General features: G+C 38.9%; 1 protein-coding gene and 1 non-coding gene across 6 annotated transcripts in view; one reads left to right on the top strand and one right to left on the bottom strand.

The window, feature by feature from the left end:
• Ddhd2 (DDHD domain containing 2) overlaps positions 1–25,289 on the top strand; it is a 32,926-nt gene that overhangs the window by 932 nt on the left and 6,705 nt on the right. For 3 of the 5 annotated variants that reach the window (XM_060381536.1, XM_060381537.1, XM_060381534.1), the window contains exons 2-16: positions 218–443; positions 1,105–1,292; positions 2,994–3,083; positions 3,490–3,610; positions 4,649–4,738; positions 6,948–7,083; positions 12,521–12,729; positions 12,977–13,044; positions 15,160–15,282; positions 16,312–16,407; positions 18,758–18,841; positions 18,928–19,083; positions 20,355–20,457; positions 20,587–20,757; positions 22,414–22,573. In XM_060381536.1, the coding sequence (XP_060237519.1) occupies positions 224–443; positions 1,105–1,292; positions 2,994–3,083; positions 3,490–3,610; positions 4,649–4,738; positions 6,948–7,083; positions 12,521–12,729; positions 12,977–13,044; positions 15,160–15,282; positions 16,312–16,407; positions 18,758–18,841; positions 18,928–19,083; positions 20,355–20,457; positions 20,587–20,757; positions 22,414–22,573 (2,015 nt within the window). In that variant the 5' untranslated portion in view covers positions 218–223. Of the gene's footprint in view, positions 1–217; positions 444–1,104; positions 1,293–2,993; positions 3,084–3,489; positions 3,611–4,648; positions 4,739–6,947; positions 7,084–7,700; positions 7,992–12,520; positions 12,730–12,976; positions 13,045–15,159; positions 15,283–16,311; positions 16,408–18,757; positions 18,842–18,927; positions 19,084–20,354; positions 20,458–20,586; positions 20,758–22,413; positions 22,574–25,289 lie in introns of those variants that run through there. The other 2 variants (XM_060381535.1, XM_060381539.1) reach the window with 2 other exon arrangements.
• On the bottom strand, positions 8,072–8,174 carry LOC132653910 (U6 spliceosomal RNA). The gene has a single exon (XR_009591734.1). It is a non-coding gene; the product is annotated as a U6 spliceosomal RNA (small nuclear RNA).

Here is a 25,289-nt window from a genome sequence, read left to right as displayed (position 1 = left end):
ACCTCAGTGCAGAACGGTGGAGCTGAACACTTTGTTTCCCTCTCCAATTTTGTATTTTTTGTTTTGAATTATGTTACTTTAAAAACTTGTTGTTTTCGAGAATGGCTTCCAAAACCATTTGTGTGTGTGTGTGTGTGTGTGTGTGTGTGTGTGTGTATGTGTGTATGTGAACATTGACAAGGCAAAACAAGTCAGATGGTTTTATTTTGTCTCCTAGAGCGCAATGTCATCAGAGGAATCGCAGCAGGAGCAGCTCTCTCAGTCAGACCCGTCCCCATCACCAAACTCCTGTAGTTCCTTTGAGCTGCTAGACATGGGTGTTAGCAGCTTGTATGAACCAGTTTCTCCACATTGGTTTTATTGTAAGGTAACAGATTCTAAGGAGATCTGGATTCCTTTCAACTCTGACGATTCACAACAGCTGGAAGAGGCACATGGCTCTGGTAGGAAGAAAACGGTTACTTTTAACAGATTCTAATCTCTCTCAAACTAAGAAGGAATGGCCCTTACTGTGATTGCTATTAAAATTAAATTTTAGAATTTTTCCATGTTCGTTCTTTTAAAACAGTACTAAATTTCTGCATAATTTCCCAGTATTTTCTGTATTCTAGTCCGTGTCTTAGTTTTTACTCAGAATGAGAATGTATGTATATAGGGTACGGTGTCACATTGCAGAATGAATTAACATGTCACTTGTTTTTGTTTTTCTTATGTAACAATAGTGTTAGTTGTGGTATGCCATCATGATTGTCATTAATTTACCTTTTGATCCCTGAAGCAAGAACTTCAGAAAAATTTATGTATCTGTGTGAGTGTGTGGGTTTGTGTGTGTGTATGTAAGAGGTATTATTGTCTTACAAAGAGAAAAAAAACTGTTTAGGTAATGTTTTTTGATTAAAATATAATTGGTTTGACATACGAAAAGTAGTTCATGAAAAAGATATGAGAAAAGAAAAAGTTAGGAAATAAATTGTTTATTTTAATATGTAGCCAAGTAGAAACTGTTTAGTTTCACATGATTTTTTGGACTGTAACTTACATTTGTGTTTTGGGAAAGTTATTGTGACATACTGTACTTCTTTTCTCTTTTGCAATTCTTGATAGAAGATTGTAATGAGAGAGTAGTCCCCACGGATGGGGGCAGATATGATGTTCACTTAGGGGAGAGAATGCGCTATGCTGTGTACTGGGATGAGCTCCCCTCCGAGGTGAGGCGGTGCACGTGGTTCTACAAGGGAGACAAAGACAGTAAATATGTTCCCTACTCAGAGAGCTTCAGCCAAGTTTTGGAGGTAATCCTCTGCTTTATTTTACTTACTGCTTTCTTTATTTTTTTCCCCTTTCATAATTTGGCATTTAAAAAATTCTTCTAACATATTATGTGAAACTTCCAGGAAAAGTTTGCATGCTTCTATGTCATGCTTAGTTTCAGAGTAAAGTTTTAATTTCAAAATTTAAGAGCTGGGTGAAGTGACACACACCTGAAATCCCAGTGTTGGGGAGGCAGAGGCAGGTGGATCTCTGTGAGTCTGAGGCCAGCCTGCTCTGCCAGGACAGCCAAGGCTACACAGAGAAACCCTGTCTGGAAAAACAAAACAAAAAAGAAAAGAAAAAAGAAAATTAAAATTTTATAGACATTGTATTATGTCTTCTAAATTTAAATCTAGCCAGGTAGTGGTGGCACATGCCTTTAATCCTAGTACCCAGGAGGCAGAGGCAGGTGGGTCTCTATACATTTGAGGCCCTACAGAGTGAGTTCCTGGACAGCCAGGGCTACAAAAACCCTGTCTCAAAAAACAAAAGAAATAAATAGATAAATAAATTAATTAATTAAAAATGTTTCTCTAATGGTAATTATTGTTGACATCTAAAATATGACAGAAGGCAATCTTTTGAAATAATTTTTAGAAGATTTTTGTTTGTTTTATTGAGATAGGGTGTCTTTGTAGTTCTGGCTGTCCTAGAGCTTGCTATATGTAGGCCAGGATGGCCTCAAACTCAGATCTGCCTTCCTCTGCCTCCTGAGTGCTAGTGCTAAAGGCATGTGTCATGATGCCTAGCAATTTAAAATTTTTTTCTTTTAATGAGTGTTTTACCTGCATGTAAGTGCAGTGATGGAGGCGAGGAGAAGGTGTGAAGCCCCTGGAGCTGGAGTTATGGATGGTTGTGAGCTGCCCTGTGAGTGCTGGGAATTAAACTCAGGTCGTTTATGAGAGCAGCAAATGCTCTTAATTCCTGAGCCCCAATTTGTCTTATTCTTGCTCTGAGAAATACATTTTTCTTGAAATTGAAATAGATTGTTATTGACATACATGTCAGTATGAATAGTGGTAGAATTTAAAGTAGCATTTTTATTTGTTTTGTTTTTATTCAATAATTTGTTTGTTTTTTGTTTGAGAAAGGGTATTTGTTTGGTTTGTTTCATTTTGTTTCTTGAGGGAGAGTCTCCCATACCTTAGATTGGCCTTTCACTTGACAGGTAGCTGAAGATGACTTCAACTTCTGATGTTCCTGCCTCTACCACCTTGCATGGTGGCATGCATGCCTACCCTTGGGTTTACACTTTGGTAGTGATAGAATATGGGCCTTTCTGCATACTATGCATGCATTCTACTAATTCACCCACATCTTTTTGAGACAGGATCTTGCTGTGTATTTCAGGCTGGCCTGGGACTCAACTGTGTGGCCCAGGTTGGGCTCAGATTCATAGTAATACTCATGTTGTAGCCTCCCAAATGCTGGGTTCACTGCTACAGGCCACCACACATGGCTGCTGATCACTGTAAAAGATTGTTGATGAGCTGGGGATACAGTTCAGTGGTAGACTGCCTGTCTAGTATGTGCAAGGTCCTGGATTCATTCTTCAGCACCAGTCTACCAGGAATTTTAAGATGACTTTAAGTTGGAAATTATTTTTTATTGGAATTCATTAATAAATTAAGGTTTAAGAAAAAGTTGTTAGAAAGTTTAATATAAAATATTTTTTCTTTAAGGAAACATACATGCTTGCTGTAACTCTGGATGAATGGAAAAAGAAACTAGAATCTCCAAACAGAGAAATTATTGTACTACACAACCCAAAGGTAAAGTAAAGTGTGTTGTGTATCACTAAGGAAAACAATGGATCTTTTGTTCTATGGACGCCACATAGAATAACCTTTGGCATAGCTCATATTGGACTCATTGTTACAAAAGTTATTAATGCATATAGTCACTATTTACTCCAGCTTCTACGTAAGAAGTTTCTATATGTGTGTGATGTATGTATTGTGTAGTGTGTCTGTGTGTGTTTGATTTGTATACAGTGTATGTGTGTATGTGGGCTTGCTTGTTGAAGTCAGAGGACAGATTTGAATGTCAGTCCTGTCCTAGGAAGACAGGACTTGTTCTTCATTGTTCTCTGATGCATACACGATGTGTTCTGTCATTCACAGTGTATTGAATCACAAGGTAACGCAGACTATATTGCTCTAATCTTTTCTGTTTAAGCTCATGGTGCATTACCAGCCAGTGGCAGGGTCTGATGAATGGGGTTCAACATCCACTGAGCAAGGTCGACCAAGATCAGTAAAAAGAGGAGTTGAGAGCATCCCTGTTGATATCCATTGTGGTAATGTTAAGCATTTATTTTTCTTATGTTCTGACATTTGTTTATTCTTTTAAATTGTAGCTTTTTCCCTTTGGATTTGTGTCAGCCCTAACCTATATGAGACCCTACAAAAGACAAAATTTAGATGAAGTGATGTTAGTTGTAATTAGAATGAGCCCACATAATGAAAGGACATTCTTCATCCTCAAAGTAACACAAATCCAAAGGGAAAAAGCCAGCAAAGATTAATTTAAAATTTCAGCCTTTAAAAACATGACAGATATTATGGTGATTGGTTAAAGTGGAATAATTAGATAAGAGGAATATATCAATGATTGGTTGCCTGGATTTGGTTACTGTACTGTTGTTATTTATAGGTACAGTCTTAGGAAATGCATGTATTGAAGGCTTAGAGAGGTATGTTGCATGAAACCTGGTGATGGAGTCATTTTGCTTCCAGATAGTTCAGAAGAATAAATATATGTGTGTTAACACATCCAAGAAGAAAGAGCATAGTAAAGTTCAATATGATTATTTTAAAAGTTGAATTTGTAGCTTGAGTATGGTGACCTGTGCCTGTAATCCCAGCATTTGGGAGGTGGAGGCAAGAGGATTAGTTCAAGGTTAGTCTCCATTCAAGATCAGCTCAGGACAGGCCCTTTGTTAAAAGCACAACACTAAAACAAACCGATTTAGATCAGTAAAACATGCACGGAGTGAGGTGGGGGGATTCTCTTGTACTTTTGTTTATAGCTTATAGCTATTTTAAAATAGTTTTAAGACTTGAAAAACAACTTCAGAGGCTTGTTTAAGAATAATTATAATCCCAGCATTCATGATGCAGAGGCAGGTGGATTGCCAAGGCTAGCTTGGTCTACATAGTGAGTTTCAAGCCATCCAGAGCTACATAGTAAGACCCTGTCGCCAAAAAAATAAAGAAAAAAAGTAGGAAGTAAAATTAGTGTACTTTTACTAGGTGGTTAAATATATGATCTATTTTTACTTTAATTGTGTTGTATTTGTAATGTCTCTAATTTTTCTTTTCAATTTTATTTCTAGGGGAGCCTTTACAAGTAGATCACTTAGTGTTTGTAGTCCATGGGATTGGGCCAGCTTGTGACCTCCGCTTTCGAAGCATTGTTCAGTGTGGTAGGTGTGCAAAGCCTGCAAGATCATTTGAGGAGCATGATCTCCTGTGAGGAGGCTCAAGCATTGTCTTTTAGTCTGTTGTCTTAACATAAGAAGATTTGTGCAGCTAAGGATAGTGCGAGGGAGTGGAGTTTCCCTGCTTAGACCTGAGCGCTAGGAATTTCCAGAGACCTAATACTCTTAACTGGTGCTCCATGAGTGAATAAGCCTATAATCCCAGGGAAACTGTTCAGTGATTTAAACAGCCTATTTATAACCAAATTTAGAGAGAACCATATGGATGAGAGTTGAAGTAAATAATAGAAACTTATCATTGTGGTAATTCATAACACAATAAACTTCTTGATAAACCTCAAGCTTTAAGTCATGAATATAATTTAATCTGGAATATAGTATCTTCAGAGCTTGATGGTATTCAAAGTCTGTTAGATTTGGGAGTTCCCTTCTACTGGTAATGTTTCTGAATAAACTAGAATTATGTTCTGTCAGGTTAAGGTTGATGTGATAAGAATGTTGAACAACAGTTTATTTTTTTAAAAAAATGTATTGTATTAGGGGTTGGGGAGATGGCCCAGCAAATAAGAGCACTCATTGGCTGCTCTTTCAGAGGCTCAAGGCTTGATTCCAGCACCCACATGCTGTGCTGGAGCCCACAGGCAGAGTCCAACAGTACCCAAGTGGGGAGTGAGGATTGAAATAGTTAAAACAAATCACACTACACACGGGATTGGCTCCAGAGGGCTGTCAGTAAGACTGCAGCTTGGGTTTATTCCACAATTTTTTATAGACAAAGCAAAAACAAGTCACATCAATACAAAAAGAAGTTTGTGGAACTTCCAAAACTACTTCCCTATAGCAGATATGGTCCAAGGTCACACAAACAAGTTTTAAGGAACTTGGTGAAACTTCCTCTTTTCTGTCTCCAGGTGAAGTCCAGGGTGAAAAAGTGTTTTTTCGATAAATAACAAAGCAGTTTGACAGATAAGCAACTCTCTCTACAATGCTGGCTCACAAACTCTCTGAACACCAGTTCTAGAGGATCTGATGCCCTCCCCTGGCTATGCATATGGTACAGACATACATGCAAAGCATACATGCATGAGTAAAATAAAAATTACATTTTTTTTTTTTTTTTTGAGATAAGGTCTCATGATGTATCTCTGGCTGTCCTGGAACTCTTTCTGTAGCTCAGGCTGGCCTCGAACTCAAAGAGATCTGGTTGCTTCTGCCTCCCAAGTTCTGGGATTAAAGGCATGTGCTACTACACCTGTGTAATAATAATTTTAAAATATATAAAAATTAGTGGCTAATGGCTTTTAAAGCACTGGAAGTTCTGGCTTTCAAGCAGCTGTCTTCCCAGTTCACTAGCCTATTTCTATTCTAGGACTGTCTGTTTGTCCTTTCCCCTGTTTTTTTTTTTTGTTTGTTTGTTTGTTTTGTTTTGTTTTTTTAGTTTTTTTGAAATGGCTTCTCACTGTATAGCCCTGGCTGGCCAGGAGTAAATTATGAGGACCAGCCAGCTGCATTTCACAGAGTTCTGCCTGCATCTGCCTTGCAAGTGCTGGCATAGAAGGTCTGAGCTACCACTCCCTGCTGTCTTTTTATTTCACAATAAACTGCAACTATTTCTCTTTTAAAAGTATTTTTAAATTTTAAAAAATTATATTTTCTTACTTGCATTTGTGTGTTGGCACAAATGTGACCCAACACATTTGTGGAGGTAAGAGGACAACTTGGAGAAGTCATTGTTCTCTTTCTACCACATGGGCCTACAGGTCATCAGGCCTGGTGGCAAGCGCTGTTACTTACTGAGACTTGTGGCTAGATGAACTAGCTGATGCTATTTCTATTAAACACACGTGAGGAATCAAACATAGGAAAACAATAACAACTAGAGTTAGGATAACGATATAGGATGACTGCAAAACTTTTGACATGGAGTCAAGGGATTTAAAAAGTGAAACCATTCCATTGAGACAATTTTGACATCAGTTTTTTTGGTAAAATGTTTTGAATGATAAACCCAAGCTTTATATTAAATGAATATCTCCTAAGTAAATGTCTGAGTTTCTCTGAGGCTAGTTACTTTGACTCCAGTCAGTGTGTTTTCTAAGGGTGTGTGGGCAGGAATGCTGCTGTATGTTTTGTTGCATCCTGAGTCTGTATTCATTGCTTCACTGTTGATGCATAAGTTAATTTTCTTTTCTAGTTAATGATTTTCGAAGTGTTTCCTTGAACCTGCTACAGACACATTTTAAGAAAGCCCAAGAAAATCAGCAGATTGGAAGGGTAGAATTTCTTCCAGTCAACTGGCACAGTCCTTTGCATTCTACTGGAGTGGATATGTGAGTCCCTTATACCCTTGAATTGTTAACTATGATTGTAATATTTTCTGATTGTCATCATGCTTAATGACATTTCTGTTATAGCGGATTATGTATTAAAATTAAAAAATTAAAGATGGAAATTTTATTTAAATCCCATCAGAGATATAGACAACTTGGGTCAATGACAAATCATTCATATTTAAAGCATAGGTAAGTAACTGAGCACATACGCTACTATGTACAAATTAACTGATCACACCTCATTGTCCTGCTAGCCTTGGTGGTACATCTCTTTAATCCCAGCACTCAGGAGATAGAGGCAGGTGGATGCAGATGGATCTCTCTGAGTTTGGGGCCAGCCTAGTATAAATATGAGTTCCAGAACAGTCAGGACTATATAGAGAGACTCTCTCTTAAAAAACAAGCAAACCAAAACAAAAAGATTAAGCTTCCCATAAAAGCAGCACCTTTCTGGTACTTCAACTTAATATTGTTTTTTCCTTGCCCTGTACTTCAACAGAATGCATACCAACCTCCTCATAGTCATTCTGTAAGACAGCCATGTCCTCAGTTGCTTCAGAATTTTCAGCATTAAGTGGGTTTTCTCTCTCTTGTTTGTGCTTTCTGTTTTGCAGAGTTGAGAATCAATCCATCCCAGGCAAGCAGTCTATTACAAAGCCATGTCCCAGCATCCCAGCATCCCAGCATCCCAGCATCAAGGTTTATTGATTGGTGAATGCTGCAGGTTTAGCTCCTTCTCCCAGCTCACATCCTCATTTTTTGAACAGGGTCTTACTGTGTAGCCTGTGCTGACTCTGAAGTCTTGATCTTCATGCCTTAGCTTCCCAGTACTGGGATTACTACATACAGCTGTACTAACATATACAGCTTCAATGTGGAGTTTTTATGATTTTACAGTTTTTTTTCTATAATGGATCTGTGTTCTCACCCACATACCAGTATACAAAGGTGTGCTTGGCATATATCAGATCAAATTTGTGGTTAAAAAAAACCTGACTAGTTCTTGAATTTTTATGTCATCTTTGCACAGGAGGCATGCTAATCTTCTCTGTATTATTCTAATTTTAGTATACGTGCTACGGAAGCAACCACTGTATATATTTTGGAGATGTCTTATTAAGTGATAGTCAGACCTTTATCTTTAGATATCTCTGGTTAAAAGAAAAGAATTGTCGCTGATATGGTAGCACACACAATTAATCACAGCACTTTGGAGGCAGAGGCAGGTGGATCTCTGAGTTCAAGGCCAGCATGGTATACATCAAGGCCAGCATGGTATACATAGTGAATTTCAGGACAAAACAAAAACCTCTTGAATATGCTATGTTTAAATATGTACAATTTATTCAGTACATCAGTTATTCAAAATGTACTGCTATGCATACTACATTTATACACAGCATTCTCAAAAAAATAATTAACAAGTAATGATCAAGATACTTAGTTTGGTAGCAAATGTCTGTAACCCTGACATGTGGGAGTATAAGTAGGACTAACAGTTCAAAGTCATCTTTAGCACACAGCAACTTCAAGGTGGTCAGTCTGGTCTGTATCAGATCCTGTCTCTAAAACCCTTGAATTTCTGATCTGCCTAGACTTGCACAGTGCTAGGACTGTAGTCATGCCACCCATAGTTTATGTAATGCTTGGTACATGCTGCTAGGCAAGCATCCTGAGCCATGTCCTCATCCATCACACATTTAAACAAATCTCTTATTTGTTCTTTGACTGTTTCATATATTCAGTGCATCTTGATAATATTCACTCCAGCACTTCTCAACCACATTAATCTCCCAACAGGTCCCCTTCCCACAGTCATGTCTTCTTTGTGTGTGTGTGTAACTCACTTAATCTGGTTACTGTTGCCTGATGGAATATTGATTGATCTTTTTGGCTTGACCTTGTGCTTGTGTAACCATAACTGCAGTGAGTTCGTGAATGCAACAGCCATATTATGTCCACAAGATGGGATTTCACAGCATTCCTTCTCCTCTTGTATTTATTTCTGCCCCTCTTCTGCATTGTTTCCTAAGTTCTAGAGGTGTTGATAAGGATGCCTCATGTAGGTTGAACGCCCAACAGTCACTTATTCTTAGCATTTGACCAGTTACCAATCTGATTTAACTGCTGCCCACTATAGAAGAGCACTTGTGACCAAGATTGAAATCAGCACTAATCTATGTGTAGAAACAAATATTTAAATTTCTTTTGAGACAGGGTCTCACTATGTAGCTTGGCTGGCTTAAACTTGGTATATTGATAAAGATATATGGCTGGCTTTGAATTTCCAGAGATCTGACTGCTTCTGCCTCCTGAGTGCTGTGATTAAAGGTTTGTATGCAAGCATGCCAGACCTTATAATGTTCTTAATATTTAACTTTAAAAACCAGTGTTGATTGGTTGTTGATTGGAGTTTTAGAAGCTAGTCACAGTTTACTAAAACTTGCAGAGAACATTTAGTTTTCAACTAAAATGTTTTCCATCCCATTGTGAAAATTAATGTTATAAATAGACTGCATCAACTAATAACCTACTGACTGCATTCTGTAACTTTTTTTGAACTTTATTTATTTTTATTCTTTCTACGTGAGTGTTTGCCTGCATGTCTATCTGTGCATCACTTGTGTGCCTGGTGCCCAAGACTAGAAAGGGCATCAGATTCTGTAACTGGCATTATGATGATTGTGAGCCACCATGTAGGCTCTGACAGTCGAACCCTAGTCCTCTGCAACAAGCCAGTTCTCTTATCTACTGAGCTATCACACAAGCCCCTCTAATCTATAATTAACCCCGAGCCTTCTTTTTTGTTTTTGTTTATTTTTTGAGACAAGATCTCTCTCTAACTCTGGCTGTCCTGGAACTCCCTGTGTAGGCCAGGCTTCTTTTGAATTCAGAGATCCACCTTCCTCTGCTTCCTGAGTACTGGGATTAAAGGCTCTCATCACCATACTTATCCCCCTGTGAGACCTACAAGCCAATATATAATTACAGTCTGCAGAACACAGAATAAGCATTGACTGTTTCAAACTCACAGCCGAGAATGGCTCAAGAAACTTCACATTCAAAAACAGCTGGGAATTATGTAGAAGGGAACTGAGAAGTTATTGCATGAGTTTAAAGTTTCGTTTAGAGAGCTGTTGCTTCTCTCAGACTACTTTGGTTAAAATGCTCGTTTAAGTTGCGATTTTCTTGAAATCATTGGAGTTGCAAGTAGTTTTTTCTAATTTTTAAAAATGCTTCTAGGTAAAATGGTAGTGGAACATAGTGATAACTTTCCCCCGTCCCTGCATTGACTGATAATGAGCAGCCCCCTTTACCTTTAGACATGGTGAAAGGTTGAGATAGATCAAGCAAAAGTGGAGTGTCTCTGTGAGTCTGTTCAGCTCCATCTCGCACTGCACATTTGCCCCTTCCTGCCTGGAGTTTTGAAACAGTCTCCTAGTTTGAAATTTAAGGTACGCATTTCTGCTTCGAGAATGTTGTAGTCATGCTTCATAGTTTGTGTTGTAGGATTTTCCTTAAGTCTTTTGTACTTAGAGAAATTTTTTATTTTATATATATATTTCATGTTTAGCTCTAAAAATCTGTTTGGATTCATCTTAGATATGTATATAATTATGGGAATTTATTTAAAATTTGTTTTTTTTTTCACCGTAGTTTTTGAAGTTAAGATGTGCATTATTAGCTGGTGTGGTGGCACATGCTAGCTTCTAATTCCAACAACTAGGAGACAGAGGCAGGTGGATCTCTGTACACAGAGAAACCCTGTCTCAAGAAAACCTAAATAAATAGATAAACAAACAAAAAGGTGTGCATGATTACTGCCAGGTAACCCTTTTATTTCATTTTAGATGTTTAATTTCTTGAAATGAGGAACCACCACTTATTTTGAGCTATAATTTTCCTTTTTTATCTTTTATTTTTTATTAATTACAGTTTATTCACTTTGTATTCCCCCATAAGCCCCTCCCTCTAATTTTCCTTTTTTAAATGTTACTTTTTATTTTGCTTTCTTGTTCAAAGATAATAATTTAGTTAATTGATATACATCAGTAGATATTTGAAAAGGGGACTCAATTTTAAATCTGTAATAAGTATAAACTGTCTTATGATTAAAAAATATAGTACCTAGTAGAGTTTGGGATTTAGCTCAAGTCCTGTGTGCAGTCCTCAGCTCTCTGGGGAAAAATATCTGAAGATGTGGCTCAGTGTGTTAAGAACACTCGCTACTTTTGCAGAGGACTCAAGTTCAGGTCCTAGCAGCTTACAAGGTGGCTCAGAACTGCCTGTAATTCCAGTTTTAGGGCCTTCAACACCCTCTTCAGGCAGTGGTGTCACATGCCTTTATTCTGAGCACTCAAGAGGCAAACGGATCTGTGTAAGTTTGAGGCCTATCTGCACAGTAGGTTCCAGATGGATGGCCATGATTACATAGAGAGTCCTTGTCTCAAAAAAGATAAAAAGAAGAGAGGAACATTTCTAATTAACATTCAGATCTCCAAGTCTAGGGCGGGGGGAAGCTTGGATCAGCCAGCTTTCCCAGTTTCTGCTCCCTATAAGATTACTATTGTGTGTGCATATGAGATGGGAGAGCCTTCTTCCAGTGTCTCTCCCCATCCTGGGGCCCATACCTCTTCCCAAGTCACCAACCCTCTGCCCCCTGAGAAAAACTGGACGTGGGGGATGGGGAGGGGAGCTGACCAGGGGACGACACTTTCCTGTGACATCCAAACTTTTGGCAACCCCAGTTAGTGTTTGAGCCTTTTTGTCTCTTGGGCACCCCTTTGACGCCTTGATGATGATTTTTGGCAACTTCAGAAATAAATGGCAGTTTTTATGGGGAAAAAATTCAGATTTCCAGTGTCTGATGTTGTATATACTATACAAATATAGTCATACACACATATTTAAAACTGAAATCCATGCCGAGGATGGTGATGTACACCTGTAACCCCATTACTGGAGAGGCTGAAACAGGAGAATCACAAGATCAAGGCCAGCCTGAGCTACAAAGTGATACACTATCAGGTTTTTTTTCTAAACTGCAATCCAAACAAACAAAGTCTGTGCACTGACATCAAATGATGAATGATGTCATTGTTTTTTTTTTTTTTTTTTCTTCTTTCTTTTTCTTTTGTTTTCCTTTTTTTTTGGTTTTTCGAGTCAGGGTTTCTTTCTGTTGTCCAGGAACTTGCTATGTAGACAAGGTGGGCCTCAAACTCAAAAGAGATCTGCTTGCATGACATGGCATGTCACTATCTTACCTCATTACTATTTTTTGTTTGTTTTGTTTTTGCTTCACTGAACATATTTTTAAGCCTATGTCTTTTCTATATTTTGATAGGAGAAGAAGCTAAATAGTGACTAGAAAGTAGCAGTGGATTAGATTTAGGTTTCCTGCTCAAAATAACTTTTTTTTTTTTTCTTCCTTCAGAGATCTGCAGAGGATAACCCTGCCCAGCATTAATCGGCTCAGACACTTCACTAATGATACAATTCTGGATGTCTTCTTCTACAACAGCCCCACCTACTGTCAGACTATTGTGGATACAGTAGCTTCTGAAATGAACCGAATATATACACTTTTCCTGCAGAGGAACCCTGGTTTCAAAGGGGGTGTATCCATTGCTGGTCATAGTTTAGGTAACAAATGAATTCTCTGTAGCCAGAGAGGACTATCACATTTTGAAATACAATATCTTTAATCAGTAACAGAATCAGAGAACTGCAAGTAACCTGTAATAAAGAATTTGGAAGGGGTTGGAAGGGTGGTGGTAAATTGGAAAGTTCTCTGTGTTGATTTTCTTATATTTGTAATTGGCTTTATAACTTTTTGTATAAAAGACAGCCAATGTCTTAGAAATTGTCCCTTCTTCTATTTTACTTATAGGTTCGCTTATATTGTTTGATATCCTAACAAATCAGAAAGATTCTTTTGGGGATATTGACAGTGAAAAGGTAATTTGGAAGTTTAGATAGGTTCTTTTGTAGTGTTCCATACTAAAAATTTTAAATTTTTAAGCTTTTTGTGTTTAGCTAAGTTTAGTCTTTTGCCATGCTAATGTTAAATGTACATTTATCTTAACAGTCTGGTAATTGTGTCTTGTCATTCTTGGGTGATAGAAGCAAGATAGTGTTTTGCATCTACAAATCACTGCCATATTGTAAAATGAGCATAGGTGTCTTCCTTCTCTTTGTAAATATGCACTGCTGGTGCCTGAGTAGAACTGTAATCATTGAGCTAATTGGAGATTTCGTATGAGGATATGAAGAGTGACTTGGATGGTTTATACAAGTTATGTGTGACAGCCAGCAGGAAACATAATGTTGAAACCTTTCTCTTCATAAAGTCCTAGGAACATTGATCATTGATAGTATTGATTTGGTATTTGGTAGACAGTTTCTTCTATTTTTTTCTTTTTGGAAGTGTCCAGTGAACCTTTGGGTCATGTGTTCTTCCAGGATTTGGGCTCTGTCTTAGACTATTTTATATCTTTTTGTTTGTTTTGTTTTTTAGATTTATTTTTATATATATAGCTTTTTTATATAGTTATTGTTTATATTTATTTTGTCTGCATATATGAGTGTTTTGTGTGCATGTTTGTATGTGCATCAGAAGGTACAAGATCCCTTGGAACTGATGGTTGTGAGCCAACATGTAGGTGCAGGAACTGAACTTGGGTCCTTGGAAGAACAAGTTCTTGTAACCGCTGAGCCATCTCTCCGGCACCTCTATAGCTGTTTTGCCTGTGTGTACCCATCTGCATCATGCATGAACCTGCTGCCCCTGAAAGTCAAAAGAGGGCATCAGGTTCCATGGAACCGAAGTTGTAAGCAACCATGTGTGTGCTAGAAACTAAATCCAGGCTCTCTACAAGAGAACAAACTGTTAGCTGCTGAGCCGTCTCTCCAGCCTCCCCATCTGAGTTTCAAAGTTTTATGTGTATGAGTGTTTTTCCTTCATGTATGTCTGTGCACCACACTTGTATTGGTGCTCTCAGAATCCAGAAGAGGAAGGACATCAGATCCCCTAGCACTGGTTACACACAGTGAGCTGCCATGTGGCTGCTAGGAATTGAACCCAGCTCATCTGGAAAAGCAGCCAGTGTTTCAACCGCTGAGCTGACTCTCTAGCTCTGACTGTTTTATTTTAAATTATTATTTTTTCTTTCTTTCTTTTTTTCTTTTTCTTTTTTTATTTGTTTTTTTCGAGAAAGGGTTTCTCTGTGTAGCTTTGGCTGTCCTGGAACTCTGTAGACCAAGCTGGCCTTGAAGTCACAGTGATCTATCTGCCTCTCAAGTGCTTGGATTAAATGCATGTATCACCACCATGCAGCCAAGTTATGTTTTTTTTTTTAAAGATTTATTTATTATTTATACAACATTCTTCCTGTACACCAGATCTTACTATAGATGGTTCGGAGCCACCATGTGGTTGCTGGGAATTGAACTCAGGACCTTTTGGAAGAGGAACAAGCGTTCTTAACCTCTGAGCCGTCTCTCCAGCCCCAAGTTATGGTTTCTTAATAAGAGCTCAGGGTGTTAAAAATGATAGAAAATATTTTGATAGTAATTTAAATACATTTTTGGCAGGTGTGGTGACACACACCTTTAATTCCAGCTCTTGGGAGGCAAAGGCAGATGGATCTCTGTGAGTTTGAGGCAAGTGTAGTTTATAGAGCGGGATCCAGGCCAGCCAGACCTAGATAATGAGTGAGACTGTCTCAACAAGAAAAAAGGAAAAAAGAAAAAAAAACTTGGTGGTCACTGTTTTATTTTATTTTGTGTAAGTTAATACTTACTTAAAACTGGGTGTGGTGTTACTTACCTATAACCCCAGCACTTGGAAGGTTGAAGCAGAAGGATCAAGGATTAAAGGTCATCCTCATTTACATAGTAAGTTGGAGGTCAGCCTGGGCTACGTGAGACCTTGTCTCAAGAACAAAGCAAAGTGTAAAGTTGATTCATTATTGGGACTATCTTACATGGTACACTTCAAATTATAAAATAGTATTAATAATAAAGAAAACTAAATGAATTTACAAATAATAAGTTTTATGATACAATTTTTAGGATTCATTAAGTACTGGTGAGGATCGAGGAGATGTACCAACATTAGAAGAAGATCTGAAGAAGCTTCAACTCTCTGAGTTCCTCACTGTCTTCGAGAAGGAGAAAGTTGATAAAGAAGCTCTGGTAGGAATAGGCTTTTGTATTTTATACCAAGCCATTTTCACTATTTTTATCTTCATCGTGCTTACCAAGAACATGACCTTTGGAAGCTTTTCACTTAAAATATTTCACCACTAATGATGATCTTTAGCATTGTTTATCTGCTTTTATCATATTGCTATGTGAGAGCACACAGATCAGATGATCCATATTGATGCGCACTTGTACTAGAGTATGATCTAAAGCAGGCTAAGCTTAGAGAAAATGTAAGTCAGAAGCTAGCCCTGGCATGGATAGGAACTGTCCCGAGTCTTATTTCCCGTTAGAGCTGAAGAGCTGTACTGTTGGTGTTTTCTTTTTCCCTTTTTAGTTGTGCTTTTTCTGGTTTGTGGAACATCTCTTCACTTAGCATATATTTAATTGCCCCCTATGATCAGGAAGATAAACCTGGCTACTGACTTTGGTGTTGGTAGTTTTGTAGAAAGGTACATTAATTGCACATTATTTAATTAAAATTATACTAAAAATTGATGAGGAAAAGTACATGGTGCTCTAAAACTGCAAAGGAGAAGGAAGCCTTTCCCCACTGAAATGAGTGGCATTTATGTGAGATTTTGATGTTACTCTATTGTGTTATATATCTGTGCTGTCCAAATGTTCTCCTGGCTTTTGTCCCTTAGGAGCACAGTCCCAGATAACTGACATCTAAGTGACCCATCATGAAGCCTTTAGATACCCAGCTTTCCTAGGTCTCTTTTGGTTTTTCAAGACAGGGTTTCTCTGTATAGCCTTGCTTGCTGTGCTTTACTCACTTTGTAGACCAGGCTGGCCTCAAACTCTCAGAGATCCGCCTGCCTCTGCTAGGATTATAGGCGTGCGCCACCTCACCCTGCTGACAAGGTTTTCTTTATCAAAGTTACTTGTAGGCTATACCTTAAGGGAGCCAGCTCAGTGTAGAACTAAGAACAAGAGTGACTCCTTTTAGAATCTAGAACATTTAATTGATTTTATTTTGTCTAGAAATAAACAAAACAAATCTGTTTTTATGCCTAGGCTTTATGTACAGACAGAGATCTTCAGGAAATGGGAATTCCCTTAGGACCAAGAAAGAAGATACTAAACCATTTCAGGGCCAGAAAAAATTCAATGGTATGTGTCTAAAATTGCTTGATGGGCTGAGACAGTTCTTTGACACTGACGGTGTGCCCTTGTGCTTTGTGAGACATACACTGTGCTAACCAAGCAATGCTTTTGTATTTTTTTTTTTTTCATACTGGGGATTGAATCTAGGGCCTTACACACCCTAGGCAATTACTTTAAAACTGGGCAGTATCTCACCAAGTTCTGGCTGGTTTTGAATTCATTCTGTAGGCCAGGGATGCTTCAGTTTGAACTTGAGATCCTTTTGCCTCAAGCTTCTCAAGTAACTGGGACTATACCACCAAGCTCAGCCTGGCTTGTTTTTTGTTTATGTTTTGATAAGACAAGGCTTCCCTGTATTACTGAAGCTATCCTCAAGCTCTTGGGATTTTCTTTTTCATCTTGAGACAGAGTCTCACTATCTAGCTCTGGCTGTCTTAGAACTCAAACCAGGTTGGCCTTGAACTCATGGAGATCCTCCTGCCTGTGCGTCCCAAGTGGTGGGATCAAAAACCACCTTACCTGGTTTTTGCTTTCCTTTGTGAGCCACATTGTTGGAACTACAGATGTGTGCTACCTAGCTAAGCAGTGTTGATCGTTAGACTTTGGCCCTTTTGGAAATTAAACCCATTTTCTTTATCTGCATCTTTAGAAATGCTATTGGTTTCAGAAGTTTTCTTCTTAGAGCTCCTACCATTCTGATTTATCTTTATAACAGTGTTGTTAAAGTTCATATCACATACCATACTTTTTTTTTCAGACAGGGTTTCTCTGTGTAGCCCTGGTCCTCCTGGTCTCTTTGTAGACCAGGCTGTCCTCAAACTCAAAGAGATCTACCTGCCTCTGCCTCCCAAGTGCTGGGATTAAATGTGTACACCACCATGCCCAGCAAATTTAACCTTTTAAAGTATAAAATCTAGTTGTTTTTAGTCTTTCATACTTCTATAACCATACCATTAATTCTAGCATCTCTCTATCACCTCTAGAGAAAATCCCATACCAACTTGTAGTCATGCTCCATTACTCACTTACCTCACCCTTTGTCAGCCGCTGCCAGTCACTATGTTATTCTGCTTTTATTACTTGTGGTAAATTTCCATGTAAGTGAAATTATACATATATAGCCTTTTATAGGACTGCTTCTTTTCATTTAGCAAAATGTTGCATGTTAAGATCTGTGTATGTCCCTTCTGCCTTATTGTGTATGAATTTGTGTTTGTGTGTGTGGGTACATGTGGGTGTGTGCATGTTTGTGTATATGAATGTGTGTGTATGTACATGTGCATTTGTATTTGTACCCACATGCCTGTGTTTGTGTGTTGGTGTGCATGTGCACTGTGTGTGTGTGTGTGGTCAGGGAGTGTTCCTTGTCCTCATCTGAGTGCTGGGAACCTGGGCATGAACCACTACCTCTAGTTGCAGGCCTTCTTTTTAACTTTTTAGTGGAATGCCCCCTTTCTTTTTGAGATACAAGTCACACATTCATTCATTCCTTCACTCATATTCAGATAGGGACTTACTCTTTAGCCCTGGTTAACATGAAAATCACAGAGATCTGCCTGCCTCTGCCTCTTGAGTGCTGAGATTAAAGGTGTGCACCAACACATCTGGAAAGACGCAAGTCTTGATCCAGTATTTGTACTCTATTCAACACCTAGAGAGACATCAGATTGCCTTGATTACAGAGGCATACATTTTATAGAATTTAGCAGTGCTCTGCTGTCGTCTATCATATGGTTGCCTGAAATTTTAGCTGCTGCCAAGATGAGTGTGTACAGCTCTCATTTATTTATTTGTTTATACTAATATGTTTTTTGAGACATGGTTCCACTTTGTAATTCTACCTGGCCTAAAACTTGACCTGTAGAAAAGGCTGGCCTTAAGCTCACAAAGATATACTTGCTTCTAAGTGCTGGGATTAAAGGTGTGCTCTACCATGCTCAGACCTTATGTATTTTTTAAAGATTTATTTTACTGTTTGGTTTTATTTGTTTGACTGCATGTGTGTTTGTGTACCTCATACATGCCTGGTGCCTGTGGAAATCAGAAGAGGCCATTAGATTATCTGGGACTGCAGTTACAGACAGTTGTGAGCTGCTGTGTATGTGCTGAGAACCAAGCCCAAAGTCCTCTGGAAGAATCCAGTCTTAGCCACTGGGCCATCTCTCCAGCCCCATCCATCATTTTTAAACACACAGGGAGTCAGCTCATCATGTAGGGCAACTATGGTTTGCTCAGCAGCTTTATCTTGTTTTGTAGGAGACCACTTAAAATTATTAATGTGTTTCCTTTGACATTAGCAGTTTTTTCCAGTGCATAGTCTTTTCATGTAACTATTTTTTTCTTTGATTCTTTTTAGAGTGTTAATAGACCAGCCACATCAGCTTCAGAGGTAAACATCCCCAAGGAAAATGGTGACTATCCAGATGTTGGCATTGGGCAGGTAAACATACTCTTTTTTTACTATTAGTTGTCATTGGTAGATAGGACTTATTATTAATGAGAAATGGCTTTTTTCTTTTCTTACAGGTATCTGTAAAATACCCCCGGCTCAACTACAAGCCAGAAATATTCTTTGCCTTTGGATCCCCAATTGGAATGTTTCTTACTGTCCGAGGATTAAGAAGAATTGATCCTAATTATAAATTTCCCACATGCAAAGGTTTCTTCAATATTTACCATCCTGTAAGCAATGGATAGCTGCCATATAGTTTTACCTATATACTAGGGTTTCTTAGCAAACAGCATGGAATCATGTAATTTTGTCTTGTATTGATTTGCTTTTCTGTATTATTCTTTAGTAATTAGACAATTAGTGGTACTGATTAGGAAGAAGTTATTCGAAGTTACTGATTAGGAAGAAGGTGGCAGTGGCACATGCCTTTAATCCCAGCACTTGGGAGGCAGCTGGCATGTGGATCTCTGAGTTTGAGGCCAGCCTGATCTACAGAGTGGGTTCCAGGTCAGCCAGAGCTAGGAAGTAATTAGAAAGGAGAACTGTGCATATTTATGTGTAAGAGCCAGAGGGCAGCCCTGGGCACACCACTTGCCAGGTGCTCTCCTTTTTTCTTTTGTTTTTTTTTCTCTTTTCTTTCTTTCTCTTTCTTTTTTCTTCCTTTCTCTCTCTTTCCTTTCTTCCTATCCATCTATCTATCTATCTATCCCTTCCTTTCTTCTTTCTTTCTTTCTTCCTTTCTTCCTTTCTCTCTCTTTCCTTTCTTCCTATCCATCTATCTATCTATCTATCCCTTCCTTTCTTCTTTCTTTCTTTCTTTCTTTCTTTCTTTCTCTCTCTCTCTTTCTCTTTTTCTCTTTATTTCTTTCTTTGTTTCTTCATTCTTTTCTTTCTTCCTTTCTTCTTCCTTTTCTTTTTCTTTTCTTTTTTTTTTAAGATTTATTTATTATGTACACCTGCATGCCAGAAGAGGGCACCAGATTTCATTTTAGATGGTTGTGAGCCACCATGTGGGAATTGAACACATGACCTTTGGAAGAGTAACAAGCACTTTTAACCTCTGAGCCATCTCTCCAGCCCCCCTTCCTTCCTTCCTTTCTTTCGTCCTTCCTTCCTTCCTTCCTTCTTTTTTTCCTCTCTTCCTTCCTTCCTCCTTCTTCTCTCTTTTTCAGGGGCTCCAATTGGCCTGGCCTGCAAATTGCTAAGTAGTCTAGACTGGCCAGGCAGTGAGCCTTAGGGATCTGCCTGTTTCAGCCTTTCCAGTGCTAGCATTTACAAGTATTTGTCATTATGCTAGCGTTTGTTTGTTTATGGATTAAATACAGTCTAGGAATCAGACTTCGGTCCCCTTGCAGGTCAAGCACTGTATTGACTGGGCCACCTCCCAGCCCACGACTGTACCTTTTTACAAAATGTAATTATTTTTACCTAAGATACATAGTTCCTCAGACTGTCTTCTTTATTAGGGATAAATATTTAGCTGTTATTTTTTCCTGTGTAGTTTGATCCTGTGGCATATAGGATTGAACCAATGGTGGTCCCAGGAGTAGAATTTGAACCAATGCTGATTCCACATCATAAAGGCAGGAAGCGGATGCACTTAGGTGAGTCTGGGTATAGAACTCGATAATTCTGGATGTTCCAATGAGTGTCAACTAAATGGAACTATTTCTGTTCTTTGCTGGACCTTAAACTTGATGTCATGTAGCATTTTTTATTCACTTATGTTTCAGAACTAAGAGAGGGCTTGACCAGAATGAGTATGGACCTGAAGAACAACCTGCTGGGCTCCCTGCGGATGGCCTGGAAGTCTTTCACCAGAGCCCCATACCCTGCTTTACAGGCTCCAGAGACAGCCGAAGAAACTGAGGCAGAGCCTGAATCCAGTTCAGAAAAGCCCAGTGGTCAGTGACACTACTAGAAATTACCTGAGGAGGGATGCCATGCTGTGGAGTTCTTGCCCATGACCTTTTTTCTTTTCCTCTTCAATTATGTAGGATCTAGTCTATGAGTTACAGTTGCCCTTGAACTATGCCAACCTTTCTTGACTTTTTAATAGCTAGAAATTAGGGAAATAGTATATGTGAGGAAAATGTCAAGAGATGCCATTAACTACCCTTGAAACATTTCCCACTTTGGATTTGGGAATGATTTATTAAAAGTCTTCTCTGTGCCAGGCATGGTGGGTCACACACAGTTTTAATGTCAGTGCTTAGGAGGCAGAGGCAGGTGATCTTTGTTAGTTCAGAGCCAGCCTGGGCTATATAATGACTTTCAGGCCAGAAAGTCTACTCTGTGACATTCCTACTTTAAAAAAATAATTACTGTGTGTGTTTGTGTGAAGTATGGCATGTGTGTACAGCTGCTAGTGGGGTTCAGAAAAGGGTACTGTATCCCCTAATGCTGAAGGTACATTCAGTTGTGAGCTGCCCAACGTGGGTGTTAGGGACTAAATTTAGATCCTCTGGAAGATCAGCAAGTGTGCTTAACTGTCTAATCAACTTATAGCCCCCTTACTTTTTTTTTAAATGCTTGTTTTTGCTTTTATGTATATGTGTGCATGCGTGAGAGTGTGGATATGTGCACTAAATACATGCCTGATGCCTTCAGAGGCCAGGGTCATTGGATCCCCTGGTATTGGTGTTATAGGGAGTTGTGACCTACTTGATGTTGGTGCTGGGAATTAAGGCTGGGTCCTTTGCAAGAGCAGCAAGTGCTTGAAATTGCTGAGCCATTTCTCCAGCATCAGTACCTTACTTTATATAAGGTGAATGTGTGTTTGTATCAGAGAACTAGCTAGGATACTCAGTTCCCTACAGGGTCTATCATTGTTTGCATTTAGTTTATAAAATTCAATACACTTGACTCATGGGTGTACAGGTGATGAGTGTGTCAATCTAAAGAAGAAGCTGAGGAGCCAGAGAGATGGCTCAGAGATTAAGAGCACTATCTGCCCTTCCAAAGGACCTGGGTTCAATTCCCAGCACCCATATGGCTGCTCACAACTGTCAGTAATGCCAGTTCCAAGGGATCTGACACCTTCACACTAATGCACATAAAATAAATTATTTTTTGAAAAAAGAAGAAATTGAACAAAATTAGTGTGGTCAAGGGGCTTTAAAGAAGTCAAGAGGAAGAAGACAGAAGAGAGCTGTCTAAGCAGAGCACCTTATCATACAGTAAATGTGGGGTCTGAGGGAGCATTTAATCTTTCAGCTATGTGTGTGTGTATACATCTTCATGTATACATGTACATATGGGTGCAAGTGTGTATGTGTTGGTGTACAAGCATGTGCAGGCTAGAGTGTCTTCCTCCATCTTTCTTCACCTTAGTTTATTTAGACAGTCTTTCACTGAACTTTGAGCTCACCAACTGGCTAGCAAGACCCAGGGATTCTCCTATCTCTGCCTCCCCAGTGTTGGAATCACAGGCGTGTGTGGCCATGTCCAGGTTTCTTTGTGGGTGTCTGGGTGCTGATGATAGGAGCTCAGTCCCTCAGGCTAGTTGAGTCACTTTTGCAGTCCTGCACTTAGGTTCTTACTGGCTCTTGTGTATCCAGATGCTAACCCAGAAGAGCCTCCTGTGGAAGGTAAAGAAGAGGTTCCTATCAATGTGGGAATGCTGAATGGAGGCCAGCGCATTGACTATGTGTTACAGGAGAAGCCCATCGAGAGTTTTAATGAATATTTATTTGCTTTACAAAGCCATCTATGCTACTGGTAAGTGGCTTGTATTTTTTGTTTTGTGTGCTGTATCCTTATCTAGTCTTCCTTTTTTGCTCCTCATTGTTGAGTGGGGTCTCAGAAGTACTGGCACCAGCTTTACCCTGGCCTTTAAAGTGTATCCTTTGAAGCTACTGTGAGTGTTCATGTCTGGAACTCTAGTATTTGTGATACTGAGTCTGGAAGGTTTTCAGTGTGTAGGCAGCTGGAGCTCCCCACTAAAATCCTGCTCCTCTACAACAGCAAGGGGAAGAAAAGAAAAAGAAAAAAAAAAAGGAAGAAAAGAAAGCAATCCATTTAAAAGCATTTACAGTAGCTAAGTCACATGTATTATTACTAAATATAATTAATTACCTGATGGAGAGTAGATCAGAGTAGTGGTGATTGCTAAACAAAACAATTTTGTGTTAGGTGCAATGGCACACACCTGTAATCCTAACACTTGGGAACAAAGAGGCAGGTGGATCTCTGAGTTCAAGGCCAGACTGGTCTACAAAATGAGTCCAGGATAGCCAGGGATACACAGAAAAACCCTGTCTAAAACAAAACAATTTCATCATCAGTGAAACAGAAAGAAAAGAAAACCAGAAAAAGAAGGAATGGGGCACAGAGAAGTGTTTCTAAAAGACGCTGCCTGTAATTTCAGTACTGTTAAGAGAGGCCGGGCCAGGAGGATTGCTGTGGCCTCGTTTATTGTTGTTTATTTGTTTTTCTTTTTATTAATTCAATTTATTGTTTTCTTGTTTTATGCTTTGGGAATTCCTCTATGGAACTCTCATAGAGGAGTAATTGATATAATAAGTGTCATCTTTATATGATCAATGATATAAGGAGCTAAATGCCATCTCTTTAAAATGTTTTGCTCGTTTTATTTAAAAACAATTACGTGTGTACACATGTTCTACAGCATGTAAGTGGGAGTCAGTACAGCTTGTGGGAGTCAGTTCTCTCTTCTGTGTGGGTCCTGGGGATTAAGCTCAAGTTAGTCAGTCCTGGTGACAAGTACCTTTACAGTTGAGCTATCTCATTGGCCCTGCCTGTTTGCTTATTACAGAACTAAACTTAATTTAAAAATTGTTTTTAAAGCTGGAAATGTTGGTACATGCCTGTATCCCAGAACGTGAGAAATGGAGGCAGGAGGATCAGGAGCTCAAGGCCATATTTGAGCTGCTGAATTTCCAGTTTGAGGCCAGCCTGAGCTGAATGAGATCCCATCTCAAAGTCCAAAAAGCTAGACAAAAAATAATGGCCCCTCATAATCTGTAAAAAATTTTTCTGAGTTGTTTGAAAGTCAAAGGAAAATAAATAAGTAAAAAAAAAAAGGCCAGGTGTAGTGGTAAATGCCTGTAATTCCATCACTTGTGAGGCAGAAGCAGGTGTATCTTTGTGAGTTTGAGGAAAGCCTGATCTACAAATTAGTTCAGGACTGCCAAGGTTTTTACACAGAGAAACCCTGTCTTGAAACACCAAAAAAAGTTCTTTTATCTCATCTCATATCAATCTATTGAGTCTCCTCCCCAACATGCAGCTATCATGTTCTTTTAACAAAGAAAAAGATTTCTTTAAAAATGTAGATGGTAGGGGGCTGGAGAGATGGCACAGAGGTTAAGAACACTGACTGCTCTTCCCAGCAACCACATGGTGGCTCACAACCAACTATAATGTGATCTGGTGCCCTCTTCTGGCAAGCAGGTGTACATGCAGATAGAGCACTTATATGCATAAAATAAATAAAAATGTTAAAATAAAAAATGTACATGGTAGACATTTCTTTTATCTTATCTACTGATATTTCTCAAGTTTCTTCATTCTTTCAGACACAGCATTCCACTTCATTAGTTTATCACAATTGTATGGCCAGTCCTCTGCCGACAGACCGTTAGGTTTCTTTCTACTTTTTATATCATGTTCATGTTGCTTCATCTGCTCAGCAGTCTGTCAGTACACACAAATGGAACTGCGGGCATAAAGCCATATGCACTTTTAATATTTGGTAAATGCTGCCAAACCAAGGTTGTCCTTTACAAAAGCATTTTGCACAGTAATTTGTGTCTCTGCATGCATGTGGGTCCCAGTGATCTGACTCAGGTCATCAGCTTGGCAGCAAATGCTTTACTCACGGAGTCATCCTGCTAGCTCAGACTGTCCATTTTTACATTCTCACCATGTACATACTAATGTTTCCCCTAGCCGTTTGTAAATAGTTCTTTAAGAATAGACTTCTGTGTACATGTGTGTGATAGATAGACATGTTCATGCGCACACATGTATGCAGGCACATGTGTACTGTGCACACTTGTATATGGAGGCCAGAGGTCAATGTCGGTGCCTTTCTCTAAGGATTAGACCTTATTTTTTTGAGACAAGGTTTCTGACTGAACCTGGAGCTCACTGATTAAACTAGACTGGCAGGTCATTGAGCTTTAGGATAGGCCTGATTCAGTGCTCCTTGGTCCTCCTTCTCCAAGTACTGAGGTTTTAGTTATGTTCTGGACATGCAAACCCATATCCTTATGCTAGTGCAGCAAGCACTTTATAAACTGACCCATCTCCCCAGTCCCCTTTCCAACACAGTCTTATCAACTTAAAAATGTTGACAATTTGTTGGTTGTAGGATATATAATAAATACAGATACTTCAAGTTTACAATTGGTGAATTTCGTTATCTGTGAAACCATTACCATAATCAATATAAGTGACAATACCCATCACT

Source organism: Meriones unguiculatus, chromosome 4 (assembly GCF_030254825.1).
Source record: "Meriones unguiculatus strain TT.TT164.6M chromosome 4, Bangor_MerUng_6.1, whole genome shotgun sequence".
Taxonomy (NCBI): domain Eukaryota; kingdom Metazoa; phylum Chordata; class Mammalia; order Rodentia; family Muridae; genus Meriones; species Meriones unguiculatus.
Note: the sequence above shows the minus strand (reverse complement) of the source record. Positions and strands in the feature narration are given on the sequence as shown.